Source organism: Onthophagus taurus, chromosome 11, assembly GCF_036711975.1.
Source record: "Onthophagus taurus isolate NC chromosome 11, IU_Otau_3.0, whole genome shotgun sequence".
In the NCBI taxonomy this organism is placed as follows: Eukaryota; Metazoa; Arthropoda; class Insecta; order Coleoptera; family Scarabaeidae; genus Onthophagus; species Onthophagus taurus.
In genome coordinates, this window is record NC_091976.1 from 11,078,530 (window position 1) to 11,102,839 (window position 24,310).

The window sequence follows — 24,310 nt, forward strand, 5'->3', positions numbered from 1 at the left end:
ATGTCCACACAAAAGTTAAATATATACCGCGAACCCATCGTGGATAATTCTATCGCTCGAGAAGAAGTGCATAGTTATCATCCATCCACAAATTCTTTTCAAAACAATGATATATTCACCATTGAACTAAACCAAGAAGATGTTCTATTTTCATTCTTCGAAAGTTATATACGTATTGAGGGGGATTATAAAGAAAAATTAAACGATCCAACTGATACCAGCCAACTAACACACAACTTACCGACATTTCTATTTGAGTATATCGCATTTGAGCATAATGGTACTGAAATCGAGCGAGTACGTGAACCGGGTTTAACATCCCTCATTCGAACTCTACTTCAGCAAAACGAAGTGGAATGTAAATCTTTAGAAATAGCTGGTTTAAAATGGCCATCCGAAGGAAATTTGCCCACAGTGAGTGTAAACAAAGATTTCATGTTTCAAATCCCTTTAAGTCATATTTTCGGATTATTTAGAGACTATAATCACGTTATAAGAGGTCGCTTCAAATTTAGATTTGTTAGAAGTCGTACTGACTCCAATTGTTGTAAATCAATATCTAAAGCTGATCCTAGCATCGCAGAGTTTACCGTAAAAACGGTTACATTGTTAGCGAAACATGTGTACCCCAGTCCATCAATAAAGATGAAGCTATTATATGGTTTAAATAAAAATTCAAACGTTCCCGTACCGTTTCGAAAATGGTCTTTTTATGAACTACCTTCAATGAGAAAGGGAAATAAGGAGATTTGGTCGGTCACGTCAACAACTAACAGAGGTAGACCTCAATATGTTATAGTCGCATTCCAAACCAATCGAAAGGATCAACCGACTTCTGATTGTACACTTTTCGATCACTTGAACATTATAGATCTTAAAGTATATCTAGACTCATACTGCTATCCATTTGAGTCGATGAATTTGGAGTTTGCAAAAGAAAATTATGTTGAACTATATAAAATGTTTACTGAATTTCAACCGTATATTTGGGAAACATCTCGAAAACAACCGATTATGGATTTCGCAAGCTTTAAAAAGAGACCTTTATTCGTGGTGGATACCACTAAGAATAACGATGAAGAAGCCGCTCCATCCGCATCATGTGAGGTGCGTATCGAAATACAAAGCAGTAAAGATTTTCTACCTGATACACAAGCGTACTATATACTACTTCAAGAATCCATGTACACATACAAACCTTTGAGTGGTGGGGTATCTATAATTATAAATTAAATTCCAACACGAGTTTGAGTGGGGAGGTATTTATAAATTCCAACATGAGTTCATATACATATTAGATTTCAATATGAAGTTCAGAAGTGCGGTTGTAGACGTTCAAGGGTTTTACGTCAACTCTAAATTCGAAGTTAAGGAATTTACTCTTCTGGACATCACCACCACCGACTACATTATACATTTACACCTTAAGCCTAGTATACCATTCCAACGATTAAATGTTCAAGATCGGAAGACAGTAAGATATTTGGAACACAACCATCACAGGTTGTTATATAACGATGGGTGGATAAATCAATCTGAAGGCCTAAATGTAATTGATCACTTAATTTCTTCCTACGATCAAATTTTTGTTAAGGGGAATCAAAAGAAGCAGTTTTTGGAAACACATAACCATAATAAATCAATAATAACGGATATTGCATTAGAATTTAAGGAAGAGGATGAGACTAAATTAAATTCAACCTTCAATCAGTGTTGGTTTCATATCGGCTCTTCAGCAGTATGTTCACAGAACAATGTTTTAATGTTAAAAAAATTTTTATGTAAACAAAATTAAGTTATTTAATCCCCCATTCTTATTTAATATAAAATAGTAAATAAATAAATTTTTATAAAGTTGGTTGTCGTTTTATAATAATCAACACCTAATTCACATTTAATCATTTAGTTGTAAACTATCATACAGTGTAGACGTAAATTCACGAATCATGAAAGCAATAACTATCTTTCTCTGGACTTGTATGCGGACAGATACATTGGGAACGATAAGTGAACGTGATGAAGAAATTTATATGCTTCTCGATAAATATGGGTATATCGAACGAGAAACTAATGCGAGTCAAAGTGATTTAAATGCGGACCAACAGCTTATTGAATGAAGGTATATCTCGGTTTCAAAAATCATTTAATCTTCCAGTGACCGGTAAAATAGACTTTAGAACCGTAGATTTACTTGGTAAGCCTAGATGTGGTAATGAGGATTCTTTCGACTTTCTGAAATCAGATACTCAAAACCGAAAATGGAGTTCATTAAATATTAAATGGGGTATATACGGCGACCATCATCCAAACGGTCTTACCGCGATTGTGCAAAAAGCGTTTAACGTTTGGTCTAAACACGTAAATTTACATTTTAGGAGAGTAATATCAGACCCTAACATTTTGATCGCTTTTAAATCGGGGAAACATGAACTTATTAGAAATGATAAAGCATCATGTTTAGGTTGCTTCGATGGTATGGGAGGAATTCTTGGGCATGCCGATTATCCTGACATTAACAAAAACGCAGTTGAAATTCATTTAGATAAAGATGAAGATTGGGATTTAACTACTACCACATTGTCAGGCAAAACTAATCTATTCCTAGTTTTGGTACATGAAATAGGGCACGCATTAGGATTAGATCATAATAATGAGTTTGATTCTATCATGTTTCCCAGTTATGGATTCCTTCATATTGAAAATTTTACATTAAGTCAGAATGACATTCATGCAATACAGAAAATTTATGGGAATTCAACTTACACACATAAAGTATCTACTACTACGTCAAAACCTACACCCAAAATTGAAACCACAACGTTAAAATCTACGTCTAAAATTGAAACTACATCCCATGAAACTATAGCTCCCTTCGCCTTATCTCACATCTGTGATATTGATGACAAGTTTTCAGGATTATTAATATATAAAAAAATAATGTATATACTTTATAAACAATGGGTTTGGTCAATTGATTTAAAATCTAAAATGCCAGTTCGTTCTACACCTATAAACATAATTGATTGGTTAAAACCTTTGAGAGGTGTTTTAGAAGCTACGAATTATAATTATAAGGTTTCTTTTGGTTCTAATGATAACCTTATAGTTATTATAAATCATTCAATTTATATCATTGAACTTAGGAGTATGTCGATACGTCACAAATGGGATTTTGAAGCAACTGGTTTGGGATTTAACAATCATACTAATATTACAGGAGTTGTGACAAGTAATTACGGATCACCTTTTATATTCTTCGATGGTGTCTATGCTGTTCAAGTGGATTATCAATATGTTAAAACACGACAACTTATAACGTCAGTTGCTGATGAGTTTCCAGGGATACCGAGTCATTTTGATGGTGTTTATAAATCTTCAGATGGTTTATTGAATTTTTTTGTTGGTAATAAAATAGTTCGATATAATGAATATTTAAGAGAGACTGTGGATACCGTAGATAAAAGTCTATCAATATTAGGTATATCTTGTCCCTATACATCTATAATAGATCAACTAAAATTTCTATTATCAAAAATAAGTTCATCATCTAAAATATCTGTACCTTGGTAAAGTTGTAAAATCCCCCATTCTTATTTAATATTAGATATAGGGTACATGTTTATGTGTAAATTTCATTTTAACTAGTATATAACATCCTCTGAAACATGAGTGTCGACGGTGTAAGTTTAGATTTTTGGGAATTAATTGACAAACTGTGGATAAAATTCAAAGAGGATCTAAAGAAAGAAATTAAACTTATTGATGAAAGTGTATTTTCTGTAGGTGAATTTAACAGTAAAGTTGGTATTAGTGTTATTAGAGGCTTTATACCATGTGTAGAGTTAATTTTTAAATCATGGAATGACGAGTTAAACAAAATTTGTCTTCACCATGAAGATTGGGATCATTTAATTTATATATTCAAACAATTTTATTTCGACAAGGAGGTGATTTCAAGTTACACAATACCTTTAGCAGAAGGAATTTTAAATATTACCCGCGTGAGTGAGAACGTACTATGTATTAGATGTGAAGACTTCGATGTTGATGGAAATTTGATACCTATTGTAATTGTTATGTCGGAAGTTCATTATATTTTATATTTAGATTGTTTAATTTCATATAGATTAAGTATATTAAATAAATATTATGTTAAAAATCTCATTTAAATAAATTTATTTTAAAAGTTACTTACGTAAGCAACTTTGTGGTGACTTTGCTTTGATAATAAATATTTAAAACGTAAATTCATGACTTTCAATTCACTTTAATAATAATAAATAATAATAATAGTTTATTGGCATAACAATACAATATAGGTAATACATTAAAATAACTAAGTATAGAGTTTGCCAAAGGGTATTTCCATCAGTAAGCCAAATTATGGCGTCCTGGTCTTCCTGGAAATCCCATACACAAAAAAAAAGAAATATATAAAAAAAACAAAATAAAGTAATAACAAATCAAAATTAATTTCAACCTGAAAACAATTATCGTGGCCGATAAGTAAAAAACGAAAAAAATATAAAAAATGAAGAGCCTAAACAAATAAAAATTAATAAATGTCCCCAACAAACTAAAAAGAAAAAAAATATATATATATACACTAATTCGAGTTGAAGGTAGAACGACGCGCTAGTCATTAAGCAATTTAAGACGCAAAGACTCTTTAAAAGTGCGAAACGATGGTTGAGCAAAAAGCAGACTGTACTTATTCAAAATACATGCCGCGTTATAACTAAAAGACCTCTGAACAATTGGGTACGGTGACGAGGAATGTCAATGAGGTCCTTACGCCGTACATTAATATTATGAATGTCCGTTCTGTAAGTAATTTTGTTGGTGAGGTAAGGTGGTAGCTTACTTGACACAACTTTATAAAGAAAACAACCAAAGTGTAACCGACGACGACTCGACATACTCAGCCACCTCAACTCCCCCAGCTTATACGATACTCTCTGACGTCGGCGTATACCAAATATAAAACGAATACAAGAATTCTGAACTACCTGAATACGCCGCGCATCATCAGTCAACAGGCAGTGGCCGTAAATTGTGTCACAGTATGTAAAGTTGGATAAAATTACAGACTCGCAAAGATTCTTTTTAATATCGGCGTTCAAGACTTGCCTATGAGCAAACAGCATTTTCAATTTTGCGTAAGCACGCCTGATTAGTTCACTTGTGTTACGTGTAAACCTTAAGCTGTCGTCAATGTAAAGACCAAGATCCTTGACACAGACCTTCCTCTCCAATTCAATTCCATCTATAAAGATATGGGCCATATTGCTGACAAGCGCTTTGGATTCCCTACCCCTGAATACCATATAGACCGATTTATTCCCATTTAACAAAAGACCATGTTTCTTAGTAATATTTAAAAATTTATCTAGATCATTGTTTACATCTGCAACAGACTCTAGCACATTATTTGAGCTAAAGCTGTGGTAAAGTTGTGTGTCATCCGCATAGATATGAAATTTTGAGCAAAAGCGGTCAAAAATCAACATTTGAGACGTATAGATAGTGAACAAAAGGGGACCCAATGTAGAGCCCTGCGGCACACCAGACCTCAATACGGCAGGATCCGACACATCATTATCAATAACCACATACTGACTTCTCCCGCACAGATAATTATTAAAAAAATTTAAGGCTGTATTATTGAACCCAATATAATGAAGAATTGCTAAGAGAAGTTGATGATTAATAGTGTCAAACGCTTTAGAGAAGTCAAGTAAAACCAAAACAGTAGCCGCGCCATTGTCCGTTGCAGACATAACATCATCAATAATTGTCGAAAGTGCGGTTGCACAACTATACCCAGGCCTAAATCCTGATTGGATGGAGGGCAGAATATGAAACCGTTTCAAGTGCTCACGTATTTGTTCCGCCACGACCCTTTCCAAAATTCCCGACAAAGTACTTAAGATACTAATTGGCCTCACATCCGAGAAGGAAGAAGCAGTCGATGACTTAGGTATAGGAACAACTTTGGCAGATTTCCATTTCTCAGGAAAGACACCAAACTCTAAACAAAAGTTAATTAGATGCAGGAGGTAGGGAGTTATGTGTGGACAACAGAAAGCCAACATGCTAAGGCTTATACCATCAATCCCCACCACTTGACTCGACATCTTCGTCAAGATAATATTGATCTTAGATTCATTTACTTTTTGGAAAAAGAAATTTTTCACACCAGGTCTGACATTATTAGCATAAAAGTTGTGCACGTCCGGGTCGACCTCCGCAGATCGTCCCGAAATCGAAGAAAAGTACCCATTCAAAGCTTCAACATCTCTCAGACTCGTCGGTAGGCAGGGCTTTTTTTTATTGTAAATATTCAACTTGCGCAGCTCCCTCCACAAATTTTGAGTGCTCCCAGTTCTCATTTGCTCAGTTAAGTAAGCTCTTTTTTCACACTTAATTGCATTAGTCGTATAATTCCGTAATTGCTTATAATAGTCCCAGTGAGCTACATGATTAGTGCGTTTAAATTTATTTAAAGCTTTGTCACGCAACGACATCATCAATTTCACATTATTGGTAATCCACGGACTAGACTGTCTAGGAATAATTGTACAAATTGGCGCATGTATATCGAAAAGATTGGAGATATTACAGCTTAGGAAATCGACCATATCATCCACACTATCCATGTGAAATATTAAATGCCAATCAATGTTGGCTAAATCCCGAGAAAATAATTCATAGTCGAAGAGTCTATACGAACGAAACGACACTGGCTTCCCAAGTTGCACCTCAGCCTTCAATTTTAATTCACAAAACGTCAGGCAGTGATCCGAAAGTTCGTGAACATCAATCACCTGTGAATCCATGATCGAAACGCACTCAGAAACAGCAATGATAGTAGTGTAAGAATGCCGGTTCTAGACCGGATGTTGCTCCTGCTGCTCCTGCGGTGACGTCACGCCTCAATGTATTAGGTATAGGGGGGGATACCAACTAAAGTTTGGGGGAAAAAAAATTAGGTTGGTATTAAAAGTAACTAGAGATCTAGGGATTTTTAGAAAATTAAATAGAAAAATTTGAATACAATGGCGCCACCTATGATTGAGTGGTGTAAGTACTAGATTTAGGAATTTTTTATAAAATTAAACAGAAAAATTTAAATATAATGACGCTAGCTATGATTGAGAATTGAACTGTAAATTAGCGTAACTTGAGCTGAAAACTTAAATGGTGGTGGTGGTGGGAATATAGGATTAAAAATAAAAAAAATCATTACATTTCAAATTAACAATAAATTATATTAGCATAATATATAAAAAAACCAATATATAATATAATCTGTGATTAACTTGAAATGACTACATTTAAGAAATAGATGCCGATGGAATTTCATCATTTGAACCAATATTCTTCTTCTTCTTCTTTATAAATTCAATCTTTTGCACAGTACATGTCTTGTTAAGTTCAAGTTCTCCAAGATATACCAAACACATTTCACGTAGTTCAACAATTTCAGCATCGGAAATCACTTCAGCAATACGTTTAGGTAGAAACACAATAAATCCAGCTTCCAGTTCAACAATTACCATAGGCCAAGCTCGGCTTGGAATACGTTTAGCTGCTACAATTGGATACGGTGTATGTAAATGTAAATCACTCACTTTTTTCTTAGGTAAAAATTCACACTGTCCTAAACGATTTAGATGTTCCATCTTTTCAATAAGCGGTGTATAAACTTCAAGTGAACAGTTTGGAGTGTAAGTTCGGAATGAATAAATTTCGCACCAGGCGATAGAGATAATGTAACCGCAAAAAAAATAATGTGGTTAGACACAGTAACATCTCTCTAGATAAACAAATTTCCAATAACAACTGTTGATAAAATTAAAAAAAATAAAATTATCAAAAGGAAAATTCGAGAAACAATAGATATTACTTACAGTATAAAAAATAAATCGATCCTAAGTGTTCCCAACACATCCCAATGGTTGGTAAACCATGTTCTCCACAATCTCAATATGATTTCGATGGGCAACATCCCGTAAAGCTCAAATACATGAATTCTTTTTTTAGTCTTAAATTCACAAAGAATTGATTGAAGATTTTAAAATTGCAAACGTATCGTCCTTTAAAGTCTCATTTTCATAACGTTTAGGTATATAGACTTTAAAATCCTGCAATTGAATTAAAACAATAAAAAAAATCTCGATGGTGTAAATTAACATACTTACCAATGAGATTTGAACCATAGCTAAAGTGTGATGTAAACAGAAAGTAAAGCGAATAAACAATTAAACCATCGAGAACTTTTCAATAAATTACAATAAATACGAATAAATTAACTTAAAATTAGACTATGTACTATCGTCATTAATACTATAATGACCCCAAGCGAATGTATTAATTCCATTATTACAAATATATCGCTTGGAGTCATTTGGTGATAGAACCAATTTATTTTGTAATGCTGTAAATATGTTATGATTGAAACTTCTAAATAACGTTTGTTTTTTAAATAAAACCGATTTTGAATTTAAACAATCTAAATAATTTTGAAAAGATATGTTATGTTTAACAATAGCTTTCTTAACACCTTTAGATTTCTTTGTAACCCGACCATCAGCGACCCTATTCGCATACACTTTAGACCTCAAACCGATAAATTCAACCATTATGTTTCCGCAATTCTCGTCTTTCATTTTACCCAAAACAGCTTTATTATGTAACGGTATGTCAAACTGATTATCAGGACTGTAGTTCGATGTGTCAAATTTATCTAAATTCAATTTCACGTCTCTATAAACATCATCGGAATCAATTAGTACGGTGAAGCTATCGGTATCCATGTAACATAAGCGAATAGATTCACCGTACTTTGGTTTTAAGAAATCATAATAAAAATTATACATTAACAATTTAGACAATTCTAAAACCGTAAAACCAACATATAGAGGTTTATCGTAAACGACATGGAGACGATCCATTTGAATTGCCGAAAACGTTTCTGTGAATATGCTTATGCTTTTAAAATTCAATTTCGCAATTAAACTCCGAGCTCCTAAACGAGGACGACCGGAAATTTCGCTAGTATGAACATCATCCCAACTGGTCACTAATCTTACATCGACTCGCTTATCTACATTTTCCATGGTTTTACCAAAAACCGCATTATTCATTAACTTGAAAAAATCTTTTTCAAAAGAATTATTAGCGTATTGGCGTAATGCTGTATTCTTATCGATGTAAGATTTCAACCAGATAGACTGTCTGAACGATAAAACTCTATTAATTTTAGAAACTTTAAGACCGTTAGCAACGGCCTGCTTTAAATTTCTATAATGCACAACATAATTTGTTTTATTAAATAAATTTGGAATCAATCTTTTATCGCTTTCACATCTACCGTTAGGTGGTAAAATGTTTTCACATAAAAAAGGTAAATCATTATGCGTATCATGCAAATACTCGGGGTATTCGATATCTACATCTAAAATGTAACCGTAATCTGAAGTATCTGATATATTATTAAAATTAAAATTTAGAATTTGGGTATCATCTAACCACTTGAAACTGGAAACCGGTAAATATTGCGACATCGCCCATCCATACAAATTATTCGCGTCCCAATACATTAAATGCGATGATGGTAAATTGGGGTTATAATTATCCATATATTTATTATTAGCTTTAGCGTACCGTAGGGAGCATTGAGAAATACCTCCACGGATACCTTTCTTAATAAAATGAACTTGATCTATATCCGTCAATAATTCTAATTTAATTTTGGTGAATTTTAACATGGCATCCCAAGATAGCCCCGGTGCCGTATAATAATGCGCGGGATCTAAATCGTAAGTTTTAAAACAAACTTGCCTGAATTTTTCAAATACATCAGTCAATAAAAGAACATCTGTCTTTAAATACAAGTCGGAATATTGTTTCAAATTTTGACAATTAAATTCTTTCCACACACATTGAGCGTGCGAATATTGCTCATCGCTTATGTCTTCTAAATTTAATTTGTTGTAAAACATGCTTTTAGATGGTAGTGATGTATCTTTTAGTTTGTCGAAAGAGGCTATATAATTATATGGAAATACGCCCTTTTTCGTTAACAATTTAAAATGTTCCGGGTGTGGAAAGAATTTACGTATATTGATAAAGTCATTTATTTCGAGGTTACCGGCTAAAGAGTCTAATGAAGATGCCATAAATCTAAACGAATCAACAAATCTTAATTTTAAGAAAATATTTTCCACAGTTTTATCTTCATTGATTAATTTATCGACAAACACTCTTTTACTGAAACTGATATATTTTTCTTTATTGTTCGGCAATACATCAAGTCCATATTCATCAGCATCAGCCATTTCTTTAATAAATAAATGGCAATCATAACCGCTAAAATTATGAAAGAATATTGGAATAGAATTTGGAAGTTTGAAATTTAGATTGCAATTTGCATGGGCGGGTCCCCGGTATTTACCACCAATATGACAATGATCGCGTACCTTAACCTGGTCAGATGTGAAAGGATTTTGACAAATATAACAATTTTCAGCTGAATCGAAATTGCGTTGCTCATCGGTTGTTAAAGGTATCATTGGTTTTACGGTTTTCAAGTATTTATTATAAATAGATTTAACATCATCGATTAATTTTGTGATAAAAACGTGAGATGCATCAAGTCCTGTATACGTTTCAAATTTATTAAAACTACTATCAATCGTGGAAACGATATAATACGCGAAACTGTAGGGTTGATGCATCTCAACTTTTTCGGTAAAAGATTTAGATGAATTGGGCTCACAAAAATCGATGGGTTGTAGAATCGATTCGAAGTCTGCATATATAACGAACGGGACCATCTGTGTGAATTTATAGTTATTAAATGATAAAATATTTTCGGTAGTGTGTAAGCCAAAATAATTAGGTTTTGATTTTAAATTTATCGTGGGAACAATTGTTTTTATATGATTACAATCGTGATTCTGATGTGTAATTAATTTTTCAGCAGATGGAAATCGGGTTAAACATCCATCACAAAGGTGTATAGAATGCTCATGGCGTGAAAACTGACGTGATATAAGCCTGGATAGGTTCTTAATTAATACAAAATGACTTTTCCCGCCGGTTTCATATAAATAGAGTAAATTTATATGAATTTCGCCTCTTTGTTTGGTAAAATAAATTGGTCCTTCCACCGTATACTTATTCGAATTCCTAACTAACTCATACACATTAATGCTTAAATTATTTAACTTTTCCACTTTAACAATGTCTTTAAAAGTAATGGGGAATCTAATACCTTGTAAATTAAGTGTTTCACTATAGTGAGGGTAGCTTGAAGTCCGGTCTTGATGAAGTTTTGCGGGATAAAGAGCTGCCATCAAACACCACGCTAGACATGCATCGTCTTCATAGTTCTTAATATTGATGCATGCCTTTTTCTTTTCGATATCATGAGGTAAACGAATATATGATGACCCGGGTATGGGCTCAAATTTATTGATGTTCAGGAGCAGGTGAGATATAGAGTGGAAAGCCCACCCCGACCCATGCTCCTGAAACTCTTCGCTTTGAGTTAGAATATCCCGAGTCATCTCATCATAAACCTCATTCAACACAGTGGCGGCAGTGATAATTCTAAATTTTGTATTAAAATTTTTCTCCGACATAATAATTTCCTCATTCCCGTCATCATCATCAAATCCGGACTTAATATAATTTGCTAATAACTCATTCTGAGCTTTTACCGAACCATTCCTATTGAGATGTTGTTCAATCAGTCGATTAACTGTTTCACAACATTTCAATAGATATGACGGTATATCATCATCAGGTTGAGCTCCATCAATTCTATAGCAAACTACCCTATTTTTATAGCAAGACTTAAATTTTTTAACATTATCATCGATTATTTCAACATGCTCAGTTCTAAGATGGCATTCAAGCGAGATAAGTGATGGTAGTAAATCGCCACAAACTTGACATACCCTTCCATCGTTTTCGATCATGGACTCTAGACGTGCTGAATATCGATGACGTTTATTACCTAGTGGTGGTGGTGGTGGTGGTGGTGGGGATGTTAATGGTGGTGGTACTACCATCTCCAAATTTGATTGATGTTTAGTAGATGTACCGGGAACTTCCATCTCTAGATTTGATCGATGTGCGATGGTTGATGGTAATGGTGGTGGTGGTGCTTGACGTTTCATAGATGACCTATGAGATCGTTTCAGATGTACGTTCAAGTTATCTCGTCTTGAAAATTTTCCTCCACACACGGTACAATCGAAATTAGTTTTACCATGTTTATCTCGCATATGCCTGTCAAGATTACGTTTCACCGTAAAAGACACTTGACAGAACTCACAAATAAACATGTTTAGAGTTTTTTCTTTTCACTTTTCGGAAATAAAAAAAAAATAACACGGTGTCTACGAGATCAAGAACAAATGCTATTAACTTTTCGGTAACCAGAGCATCCTTTATATATCTATTGTCTTTAAATAATAAAACAAGTTGTAGATAATTGCGGTGAAAAACAGATAGTAGTTTCAAAAAAACAAAAAAAAAAACACAAACGGATGACAGTTGGACGAGATAATAATTAATTCTACTTCGAAAAACAAAAAAACCACAAATGTATAAACAAGTGGAAAAATTTTTATTTACATAGAACCCAAATAAGTTTGTCGTTACATAGATTAAATCACATTTGATACATACATAACATATTTAATTTTCCGCTGGAATTGTGATATTTGATGAAATTATTGTAGACAATATATATTTGAGTTGATCAATTAAAGACTTATAGGGACAAGATATACCCAATAAAGATAGGTTCTTTTCCGAACTACTCACAACCTCTTTTAAATATTCATTGTAACGGATAATTATATCCCCAACAAAGAAATTTAATAAACCATCAGACGTTTTATATACACCACTGAAGTTATTTGGAATTCCCGGAAAGAATTCATCTGCAGACATTATAATCTTTTTTCTTCTGTAAAAGTACTCATCTACCTGAATGATATAATGTTTATCGAAAAAGATGTATGTCAAACCGTAGTTACTGGTAACCACACCTCTAATTTTACTTGCATCAGTTAAACCTAATTCCGTTTCAGAAAATCTATATTTATACCTTACAGTTAAACTCTTAATTTCAATTATATATATTTCATTTTTGATAATAAATGTGAATAGACCATTTGAATCTACTGACACTACATAGTCATAGTCGCTATTGTCTAAAACCCCTCTCAAGGGGTGTATCCAATCTAAAATGTTTACAGCTTCGGATTGAATCGGTTTTTTAGTCTTTAGATCAATTAACCAAACCCACTGCTTAAAGAAAACGTAGACTATTTTATCGTAAATTAAAAATGCTGTGAACTTTTCATCCACATCGCATATATGGGAGACGTTGACAGTTGAAACTGATGTTGACCTTATTGTTGTTGTTGTTGTTGTTGTTGTTGATGGTGATGGCCTTACTGTTGTTGTTCTCGTTGTTGTTCTTGTTGTAGTCGAAGTTTGAGTTCTATTTGTAGTGGGAATTGAGATTGTTGTAGAGATACTAGGTTTATCAAGTGATTTACGTCCATAGATTCTCTGTATATTATCAATGTTATGCCGACTTAAGGTTTCAACTCCACCATAATATGCATACATTACGGAATCATTTCGATTATTATGATCTAACCCTAAAGAGTGTCCAATTTCATGTATAATAACTGGTAATAAATTGACTTCATTTTCGTTATTATTAGTGAAATTCCAATTCTCGTCTATGTCTATATGAATTTCAACTTTATCTTTATGTATACTCGGATACTCTGCGTGAGCTAGCACACCTCCTTTACAGTCAAATTTAGCGGGGCAATTTATAGTAGGATTTTGGATAAGTGTATGATTCACACTTCGAAACCCGATTAAAATGTTAATATCTCGATAAGTTTTTTGAAATTGTAAATTTATATGCTCAGACCAAACGTTAAACGCCTTTCTAAATAGCTCTACGGACTGTAGATGATATGGTTGGAACAAACCCCATTTAATTTTAGTAAAGTTCCACTTACGCGTTATATGTTTATAGTTTAAATTTGTATAAACATCCAAATTACCACATCGGGGTTTTAACAGTAGCTTTAACGTATCGTTATCAGCCTCCCCTGTTATAGGGAGATGATAGTAATTTTGAAAGTGAGATAGACCTTCAGCTAACATTTCCTGACGATCTAAATGTAAATTGGGTTGTTCGTCAAAGTCCACCGCCGAAATATGTCCATACTTAACAAGAAGGTTATAAATATCATCAGTATCGTCGTTTAACATTCCAGATATATATTTCAATATATATATCAACAGGTAAATAGATTTAAAATTAATATGGAGGTACATCTTGACTTGTTGGACGTTAAGGACTGAATGAATGAAAGTTCAATAGTTTACAAAATATATACATTTATTTTTTACAGTACAATACATTTTGATTGGTTTACAGCATAAATTTCGATTGGTTCACATATTTTTTTAATATTAATGCGTTGTTTTGCGAACATACGGCTGGGAACCCGTTATGACACCAACACACATCTAACGAAACATTTAATTTAATCTCTTCGGCTACATTACATTTTTCTAGCGATAGGTCGATAATCTTTAAATTCCTACAACATCGATTTGGATGACATGGACGATTTTTCAAAAAATGTGCCTTCTGGTTCCCCTTCACATAGATGAGATCATAGTTTGAAATGGTATCATCGAGCAGCTTCAAACCCATACCTTGACTGATCCAGCCATCGTTAAAACCCAATCGATGATGATGTCGTTCTAAATATCTACAAGACTTCTGGTCCTTTTCGTTCAGCGCTCGGAATGGTTTGCTTGACTGAAGATGTAGATGTAACGTGTGGGATGTGTCTAAATCTATGAGAGTAACTTCTCTGGCTTCAAATTCTGAATCGACTTGAACACCTTGAATATCTACAACTGCCGTACGTCTGAATGTCATGATGGTAACTAATGTGTGTGCATAGCATGGACGACATATATATATAGTCAATGGTAGTTGTTTTTTCCACGATTAACCACATTTTATCATTGTGGATATCCTGTTTGTCTATAACGTCCTGCACCTGCATCTGCACAGTTGTTTTTCTCTGTGGTTGACCACATTTTTTTATCAATGTGGATATCCTGTTAGTTTATGATTACCGACACCTCACCACTCAATGGTTTATATGTATACATGCAGTCTCGAATTTGTTTTTTCTAAAGGGGTTGTTACTGCTATATATTGCTCTTGAAGCAAAGGTTCAGATGTATGGTTCCTTGTTTTAATGGGGTTTGTTCCAACCATATCCTCCACAGTCCGTAGAGCGTCCCCAGTAACTATAAGAATTCCATCCGCCAACGGTATAATTTGATCAGAAACCAATCTGTTTTACCCATCCAACCGATTTTCAGTTTGAAAAAGTATCGGTGTTACAACCGATAAAAGCGGTTGGTCAGATAAAACAGATCGGTTAAAACCGGCCTGTTAAAATTTATCTGTTAAAACAGTTTATATAACAACCTGCGACAACCCTTAACGTCCCCCAGTAACTATAAGAATTCCATCCGTCAACGGTATAATTTGATCAGAAACCAATCTGTTTTACTCATCCAACCGCTTTTCAGTTTGAAAAAGTATCGGTGTTACAACCGATAAAAGCGGTTGGTCAGATAAAACAGATCGGTTAAAACCGGCCTGTTAAAATTTATCTGCTAAAACAGTTTATATAACAACCTGTGACAATCCTTAACGTCCCCCAGTAATTATAAGAATTCCATCCGTCAACGGTATAATTTGATCAGAAACCAATCTGTTTTACCCATCCAACCGCTTTTCAGTTTGAAAAAGTATCGGTGTTACAACCGATAAAAGCGGTTGGTCAGATAAAACAGATCGGTTAAAACCGGCCTGTTAAAATTTATCTGTACCAATCTGTTTTACCCATCCAACCGCTTTTCAGTTCGAAAAAGTATCGGTGCCGATAAAAGCGGTTGGTCAGATAAAACAGAAGGCTCTATAAATACTTTAGTCTTTACGGGAATCATAAATGGTTACATCGTTTGAATGACGTAGCTAAAATTTATAACACTTTAAAGCATAGGACTACAAAGCTAGCTCCTAGCTACTAATTTAATAAATTCTAAATCTATTGAAAATCAGCTTCTCAATACAGTCTACAATTTCGTAAAAATTACTGATAAATGAAAGTCTAAAGTTGGTGATACGGTACGAATCAGTAGACATAAACATGTTTTCGATAAAGGATACCTACCAAATTGGACTACTGAATTGTTTAAAATTGCTAAAGTTCAGATAACAAACCCTGTAACATATTTGTTGGAGGATATGAATGGTCAACCCATTTCTGGAGCATTTTATGAATTTGAGCTCAGTTTATCTAAACAACCTGACGTTTATCTCGTTGAAAAAGTGATAAGAAGGAGGAAAGGGGATAGATTGTACGTGAAATGGTTAGGTTTTGATTCGTCTCAGAACAGTTGGATTTCTAAAGAAAATGTATTGTAAAGATTAAATATACATTTTATTGGTTTAAATAAATTTTTTCATTTAATACATTGTTTTTTATTTAAAATATAGTTGTTTTTTCACGCGCATATCCGCTTGTGGTTAACAAACTTTCCATAGCAACTGTTGGTAAAAGATAAAAAGATAAAAAATAAAGATTATTGAAAGGAATGTTCGAGAAACAATAGAAATACTCACATTATAAAAAAAATTAAACTTCATTTAAATTTACAAAATTTAAAATATCCATTAGATAGGTAGAACCTTTAAAGATCAATCCGATAGAATTGATTGAAAATGTTAAAATTGTAAACGTATCATCCTTTAATATCTCATCTTCATAACATTTAGGTATATAGACTTTAAAATCCTCCAATTCAATTAAAACTTTGGGATATGTACTACTCGAATTAACATGTCTCTCAATTCCTATTATACGATATACTCTATTACACTCCAAACGAGAGACTCTAACCAAGGTTTTACTGGATCTTGCATATATATTGTTAAGTAAATCAAGTTTACTATTCAATGACGCACCAATTTGATTAAAATTTTCCATTTTTAACGATATTGAACCGATGAAATCAATCTGTGGGACACAACTGATTAAAATGTTATTCTAAGTAAATAGATAATAAAATAAAAAAATAACACGTGCATAATAAAGTAAAACCACAAAAACCGCAATTATCACAACTGAGAAATACATCTGCAAAAAATACAGTGACGAACAAACGAAATACCACGAAAAACAAATTACCACAAAAAAACAGATAAATTTCTTCGGATGACAACATCGGGAAATAGGACAGATAGAAAATTAATATAAAATGTGGTGAAAAAGACATTATAGAATTAGTTCAATCTAAACCAGAACATAAACATCAAATTATAAAAAGATGAGTTATAAATTCGATGTTGCCCATCGAAATCATATTGAGATTGTGGAGAACATGGTTTACCAACCATTGGGATGTGTTGGGAACACTTAGGATCGATTTATTTTTTATACTGTGAGTAATTTCTATTGTTTCTCGAATTTTCCTTTTGATAATTTTATTTTTTTTAATTTTATCAACAGTTGTTATTTGAAATTTGTTTATCTAGAGAGATGTTATTGCGTCTAACCACATTATTTTTTTTTGCGGTTACATTATACCGCCTGGTGCGAAATTTATTCATTCCGAACTTACACTCCAAGCTGTTCACTTAAAGTTTATACACCGCTTATTGAAAAGATGGAACATCTAAATCGTTTAGGACAGTGTGAATTTTTACCTAAGAAAAAAGTGAGTGATTTACATTTACATACACCGTATCCAATTGTAGCAGCTAAACGTATTCCAAGCCGAGCTTGGCCTATGGTAATTGTTGAACTGGAAGCTGGATTTATTGTGTTTCTACCTAAACGTATTGCTGAAGTGATTTCCGATGCTGAAATTGTTGAACTACGTGAAATGTGTTTGGTATATCTTGGAGAACTAACTTAACAAGACATGTACTGTGCAAAAGATTGAATTTATAAAGAAGAAGAAGAAGAATATTGGTTCAAATGATGAAATTCCATCGGCATCTATTTCTTAAATGTAGTCATTTCAAGTTAATCACAGATTATATTATATATTGGTTTTTTTATATATTATGCTAATATAATTTATTGTTAATTTGAAATGTAATGATTTTTTTTTATTTTTAATCCTATATTCCCACCACCACCACCATTTAATTTTTCAGCTCAAGTTACGCTAATTTACAATTCAATTCTCAATCATAGCTAGCGTCATTATATTTAAATTTTTCTGTTTAATTTTATAAAAATCCCTAGATCTCTAGTTACTTTTAATACCAACCTAATTTTTTTTCCCCCAAACTTTAGTTGGTATCCCCCCCTATACCTAATACATTGAGGCGTGACGTCACCGCAGGAGCAGCAGGAGCAACTTCCGGTCTAGAACCGGCATTCTTACACTACTAATGATATCGAGGAGCGTGGAATTATGACCTATTCTTGTCGGTTTATCAACTATTTGAATCATATCATAACTATGTAAAATTGCGTTGAACGCGAGAACATTACTGTCATTTATTAGTAAGTTCAAATTACAATCACCCACCAATATTAAACCATCACCCAATAAAAACATATCCGCTAGAGTTTCATTCAAAGTCGATAGGAACATCCGGGTGTCAGTGTTTGGAGGTCGATAGCATATACCTACCATAAAAGTACCAGAATCAATTCGAATCTGCAACCACAATTGCTCCAAAAAAGTGAAACACTGCGTAGGCAAAACTTTGTGTTTGATATTATCACGAATATAGAACGCCACACCCCCACCCCTGGCGCCACGATCCCTTCGAACAAACTTATAACCGCGTATTTCGATCAACGAGTCTTCAACTGCTGAACTCAACCAGGTTTCGCTTATGCCAAAAATATCAAAACTATTCAATCGCGTTAAAGACAGCACGTCGTCCACCTTATTCGCCAGAGAACGAATATTCAGGTGCGATATTTTAAACATTTAGAAATTTTCCTAAACGGTTACTATCCGTCGACAATCAAAAACAACTCAAAAGAAAAAAAAAAGTTTTTTTTTCTCCTTTTTGTATTATAGAGAGTTATAAGTTGTACATAAACGGAAGCGGAAAAGACAGAAAAAAAAAAAGAGACACATAAAATAAAAGAATATGCATATAACAATAAACTAAATTAAATTAAGCAAGGCAAAAACAATTAATGGTATAAAAGAAACCGGAAACAAAAAAGAAGAAAGATAAACATACGCGTTAATAAATTATTCTCTTCTTTACGCCATTCGATTCCAAAATATAGATTGAACCATCTCGACTCCAAACCGCATTTTTTCCGAGTTCTTCCCTTAGTTTCCTTAGCTGCGAAGCTCGATAACTGGTCAGATCCTCAGCAATGGTAACGCCGGAATTTTTGAATGATTTCTTTTTTAAAAAAATCCTTTGTTTAGTTTTGTAGTTTATAAATTTAACGATTATTGCGCGATTAGTTTTTCCGTTAGTGGGCTTCCCAACTCTGTGACAACGATCTATTTCATTTGGCAATATCTCAAGTCCCATTTTATATTTTATTGTATCAATTATAACAGATTCAGTGTTTTCGGTCTTCGATTCAGTTAAACCAAATACCCGAATATTATTACGCCGACTGTATTGCTCTTGTCGGTCAAGTTTTTCTTGCATCTCCGCCTTCATATCGGTATTTTCGGAGTTGACCTTGAGGATTTCTTGTTCGAGCGATTACTTTGGTTTCCAAATCCCGAATTTTCTGTTGAAAAATCTAAAAAAAAATCTAAACGAATTCATTAAATCATAGTGTTCGTTTGCGAGTTATGTGACGCAAATAACCGTGGTAAATTTCAACCGTATTGACGACAAGATGTAAATTCATGACCTTCAATTCACGTTAGTAATAACTTTAAACAAATCACAGCGCTCGTTTGCGAGTTACTATGTAACGCAAATCCACACCTTTTAAGATGGATGATGTATCGTTGTTATCTTATAGTTTGCAGTAGTTCTTCAACGCGTCAACACACAAAATGTTTATTTGCAAACGCTGTCAGTCATCTTTTTCATTAAAACATAATCTCGACCGTCATACAAGAACAATACATAATAAAACCCAATTTGATTGTTAAATATGCGGGAAATATTTTTCAAGACGTGATAAATTAAACATACATCAACGATCGGTTCATGGATTTCCAATTCAGTCTAAACGTCAAGCACCACCGTCATCAACTAGTGAGCTGCAAGTTCCTGCATCATCATCATCATCATTATCCACTACTACCAAACGCTGTCGAAATTCAACATCACCACCACTTTCAATTAACAAGAAGAAGAATAACAAAGGTACGATATGTAAGGTTTGTGGTGAATTTTTACCATCACTCGCCTTGCTTGAAACCCATCTTCGAGCGAAGCATGTTGAAGTTATTGACAATAATATTGAAAAAATAATGTCTTGCTATAAAAATAGGGTAGTTTGCTATAAAATTAGTGGAGCTCAATCTGATGATGATATACCATCTTTTTTATTGAAATGTTGTGAAACAGTTAACAGACTGATTGAACAGCATCTCAGTGAAGATGGTTTGATTAAAGCTCAGATTGAGTTATTAGCTATTTTTATTAAGTCCGGGTTTGATGAAGATGGTAATGAAGAAGTTATTGCGTCAGAAAAAAATTTTAACACCAAATTTAAAATAATTACTCCATCTACTGCGTTGAATGAGGTATATGATGAGATGACTCATGATATTTTAACCCAAAGCGAGGAATTTCAGGAGCGTGGGTCGGGGTGGGCTTTCTACTCAATATCTCACCTACTCCTTAACATTAACAAATTTCAACCTATACCAGGGTCATCATATATCCGTTTACCCCAAGAAATCGCAAATAAAAAGGCATGCATCAATATTAAAAACTATGAAGATGATGCATGTCTTGCGTGGTGTTTGACGGCAGCTCTTCATCCCGCGGAACATAGTCTAGACCGGACTGCAAGTTACCCTCATTATAGTCAAGCACTAAATTTGCAAGGGATTACATTTCCCATTAGTTTAAAGGATATTATTAAAATAGAAAAATTAAATAATTTAAGTATTAATGTGTATGAATTAGTTAAGAATTTAGATAAGTATGTGGTGGAAGGACCAATTTATTTTACGAAACAAAGACGCGAGATTCATATAAATTTGCTTTATCTATACGAAAACGGTAAGGGTCATTTTGTATTAATTAACAACTTTTCTAGGCTTATATCAAGTCAGTGCACGAACCGTAACGGCTCTATACACCTTTGCGATGGATGTTTAACGCGATTTTCATCAAACGAAAAATTGATTGCGCATCAAAATCATGATTGTAATCATATCAGAACAATTATTCCCACGCAAAATTTAAAATCGAAACTTAATTATTTTGGCTTATATACTCCTGAAAATATTTTAGAATTTAATAATTATAAATTCACTCAGATAGCTCCGTTCGTGATATATGCTGACTTTGAATCGATTTTACAACCCATCAACTTTTGCGAGCCCAATTCATCCAAATCTTTTACCGAAAAAGTTGAGATGCATCAGCCCTACAGTTTCGCTTATTACATCGTTTCCACCGTTGATAGCGATTTCAATAAATTCGAAACGTATACGGGGCTCGATGCGTCTAAAGTTTTTATTTCAAAATTACTCGATGATGTCAAATTTATTTACAAATACTTCAAAACCGTAAAACCAATGCTACCTCTAACGGTCGATGAGCAACGGAATTTCGATTCGGCTGAAAATTGTTTTATTTGTCAAAATCCTTTCACATCTGATCAGGTTAAGGTTCGTGATCATTGTCACATAAGCGGTAAATACCGCGGTCCCGCCCATTCAAATTGTAATCTAAATTTCAAACTCCAAAACATTATTCCAATATTTTTACACAATTTTAGCGGTTATGATTGTCATTTATTTATTAAAGAAATGGCTGATATGGATGAACATGGACTTGATGTATTGCCGAACAATAAAGAAAACTACATCAGTTTTAGTAAAACAGTGTTGGTCGATAAGGTAATGGACGAAGATAGACATGTTGACAAAATTTTTTTAAAATTAAGATTTGTGAATTCATTTAGATTTATGGCATCTTCATTAGATTCTTTAGCTGATAACCTAGAAAAATGTGACTTTATCAATATACGTAAATTCTTTCCACACATTGAACATTTTAAATTGCTAACAAAAAAGGGTATACTTCCATACAATTATATAACCTGTTTCGATAAATTAAATGATATCCAACTACCACCTAAAAGTATGTTTTATAACAAATTAACATTAGAAGATATAAGTGATGAGCAATATTTGCACGCTCAACGTGTGTGGAAAGAATTTAATTGTCAAAACTTAAAAGAATATTCTGACTTATACTTAAAGACCGACGTTCTTTTATTAGCCGATGTTTTCGAGAAATTTAGACGTGTATGTTTTAAAACGTACGGTTTGGATCCAACTCATTATTATACGGCACCGGGACTTTCTTGGGATGCCATGTTAAAATTCACTAAAATTAAATTGCAATTGTTAACGGATATAGATCAAGTTAATTTCGTTAAAAAAGGTATCCGTGGGGGTATTTCCCAATGCTCCCTACGGCATGCTAAAGCTAACAATAAATATATGAAAAATTATGACGTCACTTCACCCTCAAAATTTTTAATGTATTGGGACGCTAATAATTTGTATGGGTGGGCAATGTCTCAATTTATACCCTTTTCCGATTTTAAATGGCTGTCTGAAAATGAAATAGAAAATTTAGATTTTAATAATATATCTGATATTGCCGATTTTGGATTTATTTTAGACGTTGATATTGAATACCCCGAAAATTTACACGATCTACATAATGATCTCCCGTTCCTAGCTGAAAACCTATTACCACCTAACGGTAAATGTGAAAGTGATAAAAGATTAATTCCAAATTTATTTAACAAGAAAAATTATGTTGTACATTATAGAAATTTAAAACAAGCCGTTGCTCACGGTCTTAAAGTTTGTAAAATTAATAGAGTTTTATCGTTTAGACAGTCTGCGTGGTTGAAATCTTACATCGATAAAAATACAGAACTACGTCAATCAGCTAAAAACGCGTTTGAAAAAGACTTTTTTAAATTAATGAATAACGCAGTTTTCGGTAAAACTATGGAAAATGTTGATAAGAGGGTTGATGTAAGATTAGTCACCAGTTGGGAAGACGTTCATGGTCATAGAGCGGGTAGACCAAAATTAGGGGCGCGCAGCTTAATCGCTAAATTAAATTTTAAGAATATTAAAATTTTTACGGAAACATTTTCGGCTATTCAAATGGAACGTCTTCATATCGTTTACGATAAACCTTTATATGTTGGTTTTACGGTTTTAGAGTTGTCGAAATTATTAATGTACAACTTTTTTTATGGTTTTTTAAAACCAAAGTATGGTGAAGGTATTCGGTTATGTTACATGGATACGGATAGCTTCACCGTTCTAATTAATTCCAATGATGTTTATACAGATGTAAAATTATATTTAAATAAATTTGACACGTCTAACTACAGTCCTGATAATCAGTTTGACGTCCTGTTACAAAATAAAGCGGTTTTAGGTCTCATGAAGGATGAGAATTGTGGTGAAATTATGGAAGAATTTGTGGGTTTAAGATCGAAGGTGTATGCTAACAGAGTCGCTGATGGACGGGTTACTAAAAAATCCAAAGGTGTAAAGAAGGCTGTCGTGAAACGTAAAATTACTTTTGAAAATTATATCGAATGTTTAAATTCTAAAGCCGTTTTGTTTAGAAAGCAATTATCTTTTAGGAGTTTTCATCACATAATTTTTACTATGTTACAAAATAAATTGGTTCTTTCACCAAATGATACCAAGCGATGTATTTGTAATGATGGGATTGATACATTAGCTCGGGGTCATCATAGTATTAATAATAGCGTTTAATCACTCTAAAAGTAAAATTATTAAATTATTAAATTTCATTAAATTATTAAATTGCATTGTTACATCATCAACATTTAATGTATAAGGTTGTTTTATCACAGAGTTTAATCACTCCGAAAGTAAAATGTTAATAAATTTTTTTAAAACATTTTAAAACTATACTATTGTTTTTTGATTCTCTTTTCTAGTAATTAAGTCTGCGAAGCAAATA

General features: G+C 33.2%; 5 protein-coding genes across 5 annotated transcripts; 3 read left to right on the forward strand and 2 right to left on the reverse strand.

The window, feature by feature from the left end:
* LOC139432090 (uncharacterized) lies at positions 1-1,233 on the forward strand. Its single transcript, XM_071200429.1, has one exon. It carries the CDS (start codon positions 1-3, stop codon positions 1,231-1,233), a length of 1,233 nt encoding a protein of 410 aa, XP_071056530.1.
* An 858-nt stretch (positions 1,234-2,091) lies between these two features.
* LOC111422198 (macrophage metalloelastase-like) lies at positions 2,092-4,153 on the forward strand. The gene has a single exon (XM_071200430.1). It carries the CDS (start codon positions 2,092-2,094, stop codon positions 3,568-3,570), a length of 1,479 nt encoding a protein of 492 aa, XP_071056531.1. The 3' UTR covers positions 3,571-4,153.
* A 4,174-nt stretch (positions 4,154-8,327) lies between these two features.
* Positions 8,328-12,299, reverse strand: LOC139432091 (uncharacterized). The gene has a single exon (XM_071200431.1). The coding sequence runs from the start codon at positions 12,297-12,299 to the stop codon at positions 8,328-8,330; it is 3,972 nt and encodes a 1,323-aa protein (XP_071056532.1).
* A 415-nt stretch (positions 12,300-12,714) lies between these two features.
* LOC139432092 (matrix metalloproteinase-16-like) lies at positions 12,715-14,322 on the reverse strand. The gene has a single exon (XM_071200432.1). It carries the CDS (start codon positions 14,320-14,322, stop codon positions 12,715-12,717), a length of 1,608 nt encoding a protein of 535 aa, XP_071056533.1.
* Positions 14,323-17,814: 3,492 nt separating this feature from the next.
* LOC111419130 (uncharacterized) lies at positions 17,815-24,099 on the forward strand. Its single transcript, XM_071200433.1, has 2 exons — positions 17,815-18,042; positions 20,326-24,099. The coding sequence occupies exons 1-2, from the start codon at positions 17,815-17,817 to the stop codon at positions 24,097-24,099; spliced, it is 4,002 nt and encodes a 1,333-aa protein (XP_071056534.1).
* The last annotated feature ends 211 nt before the right edge of the window (positions 24,100-24,310 follow it).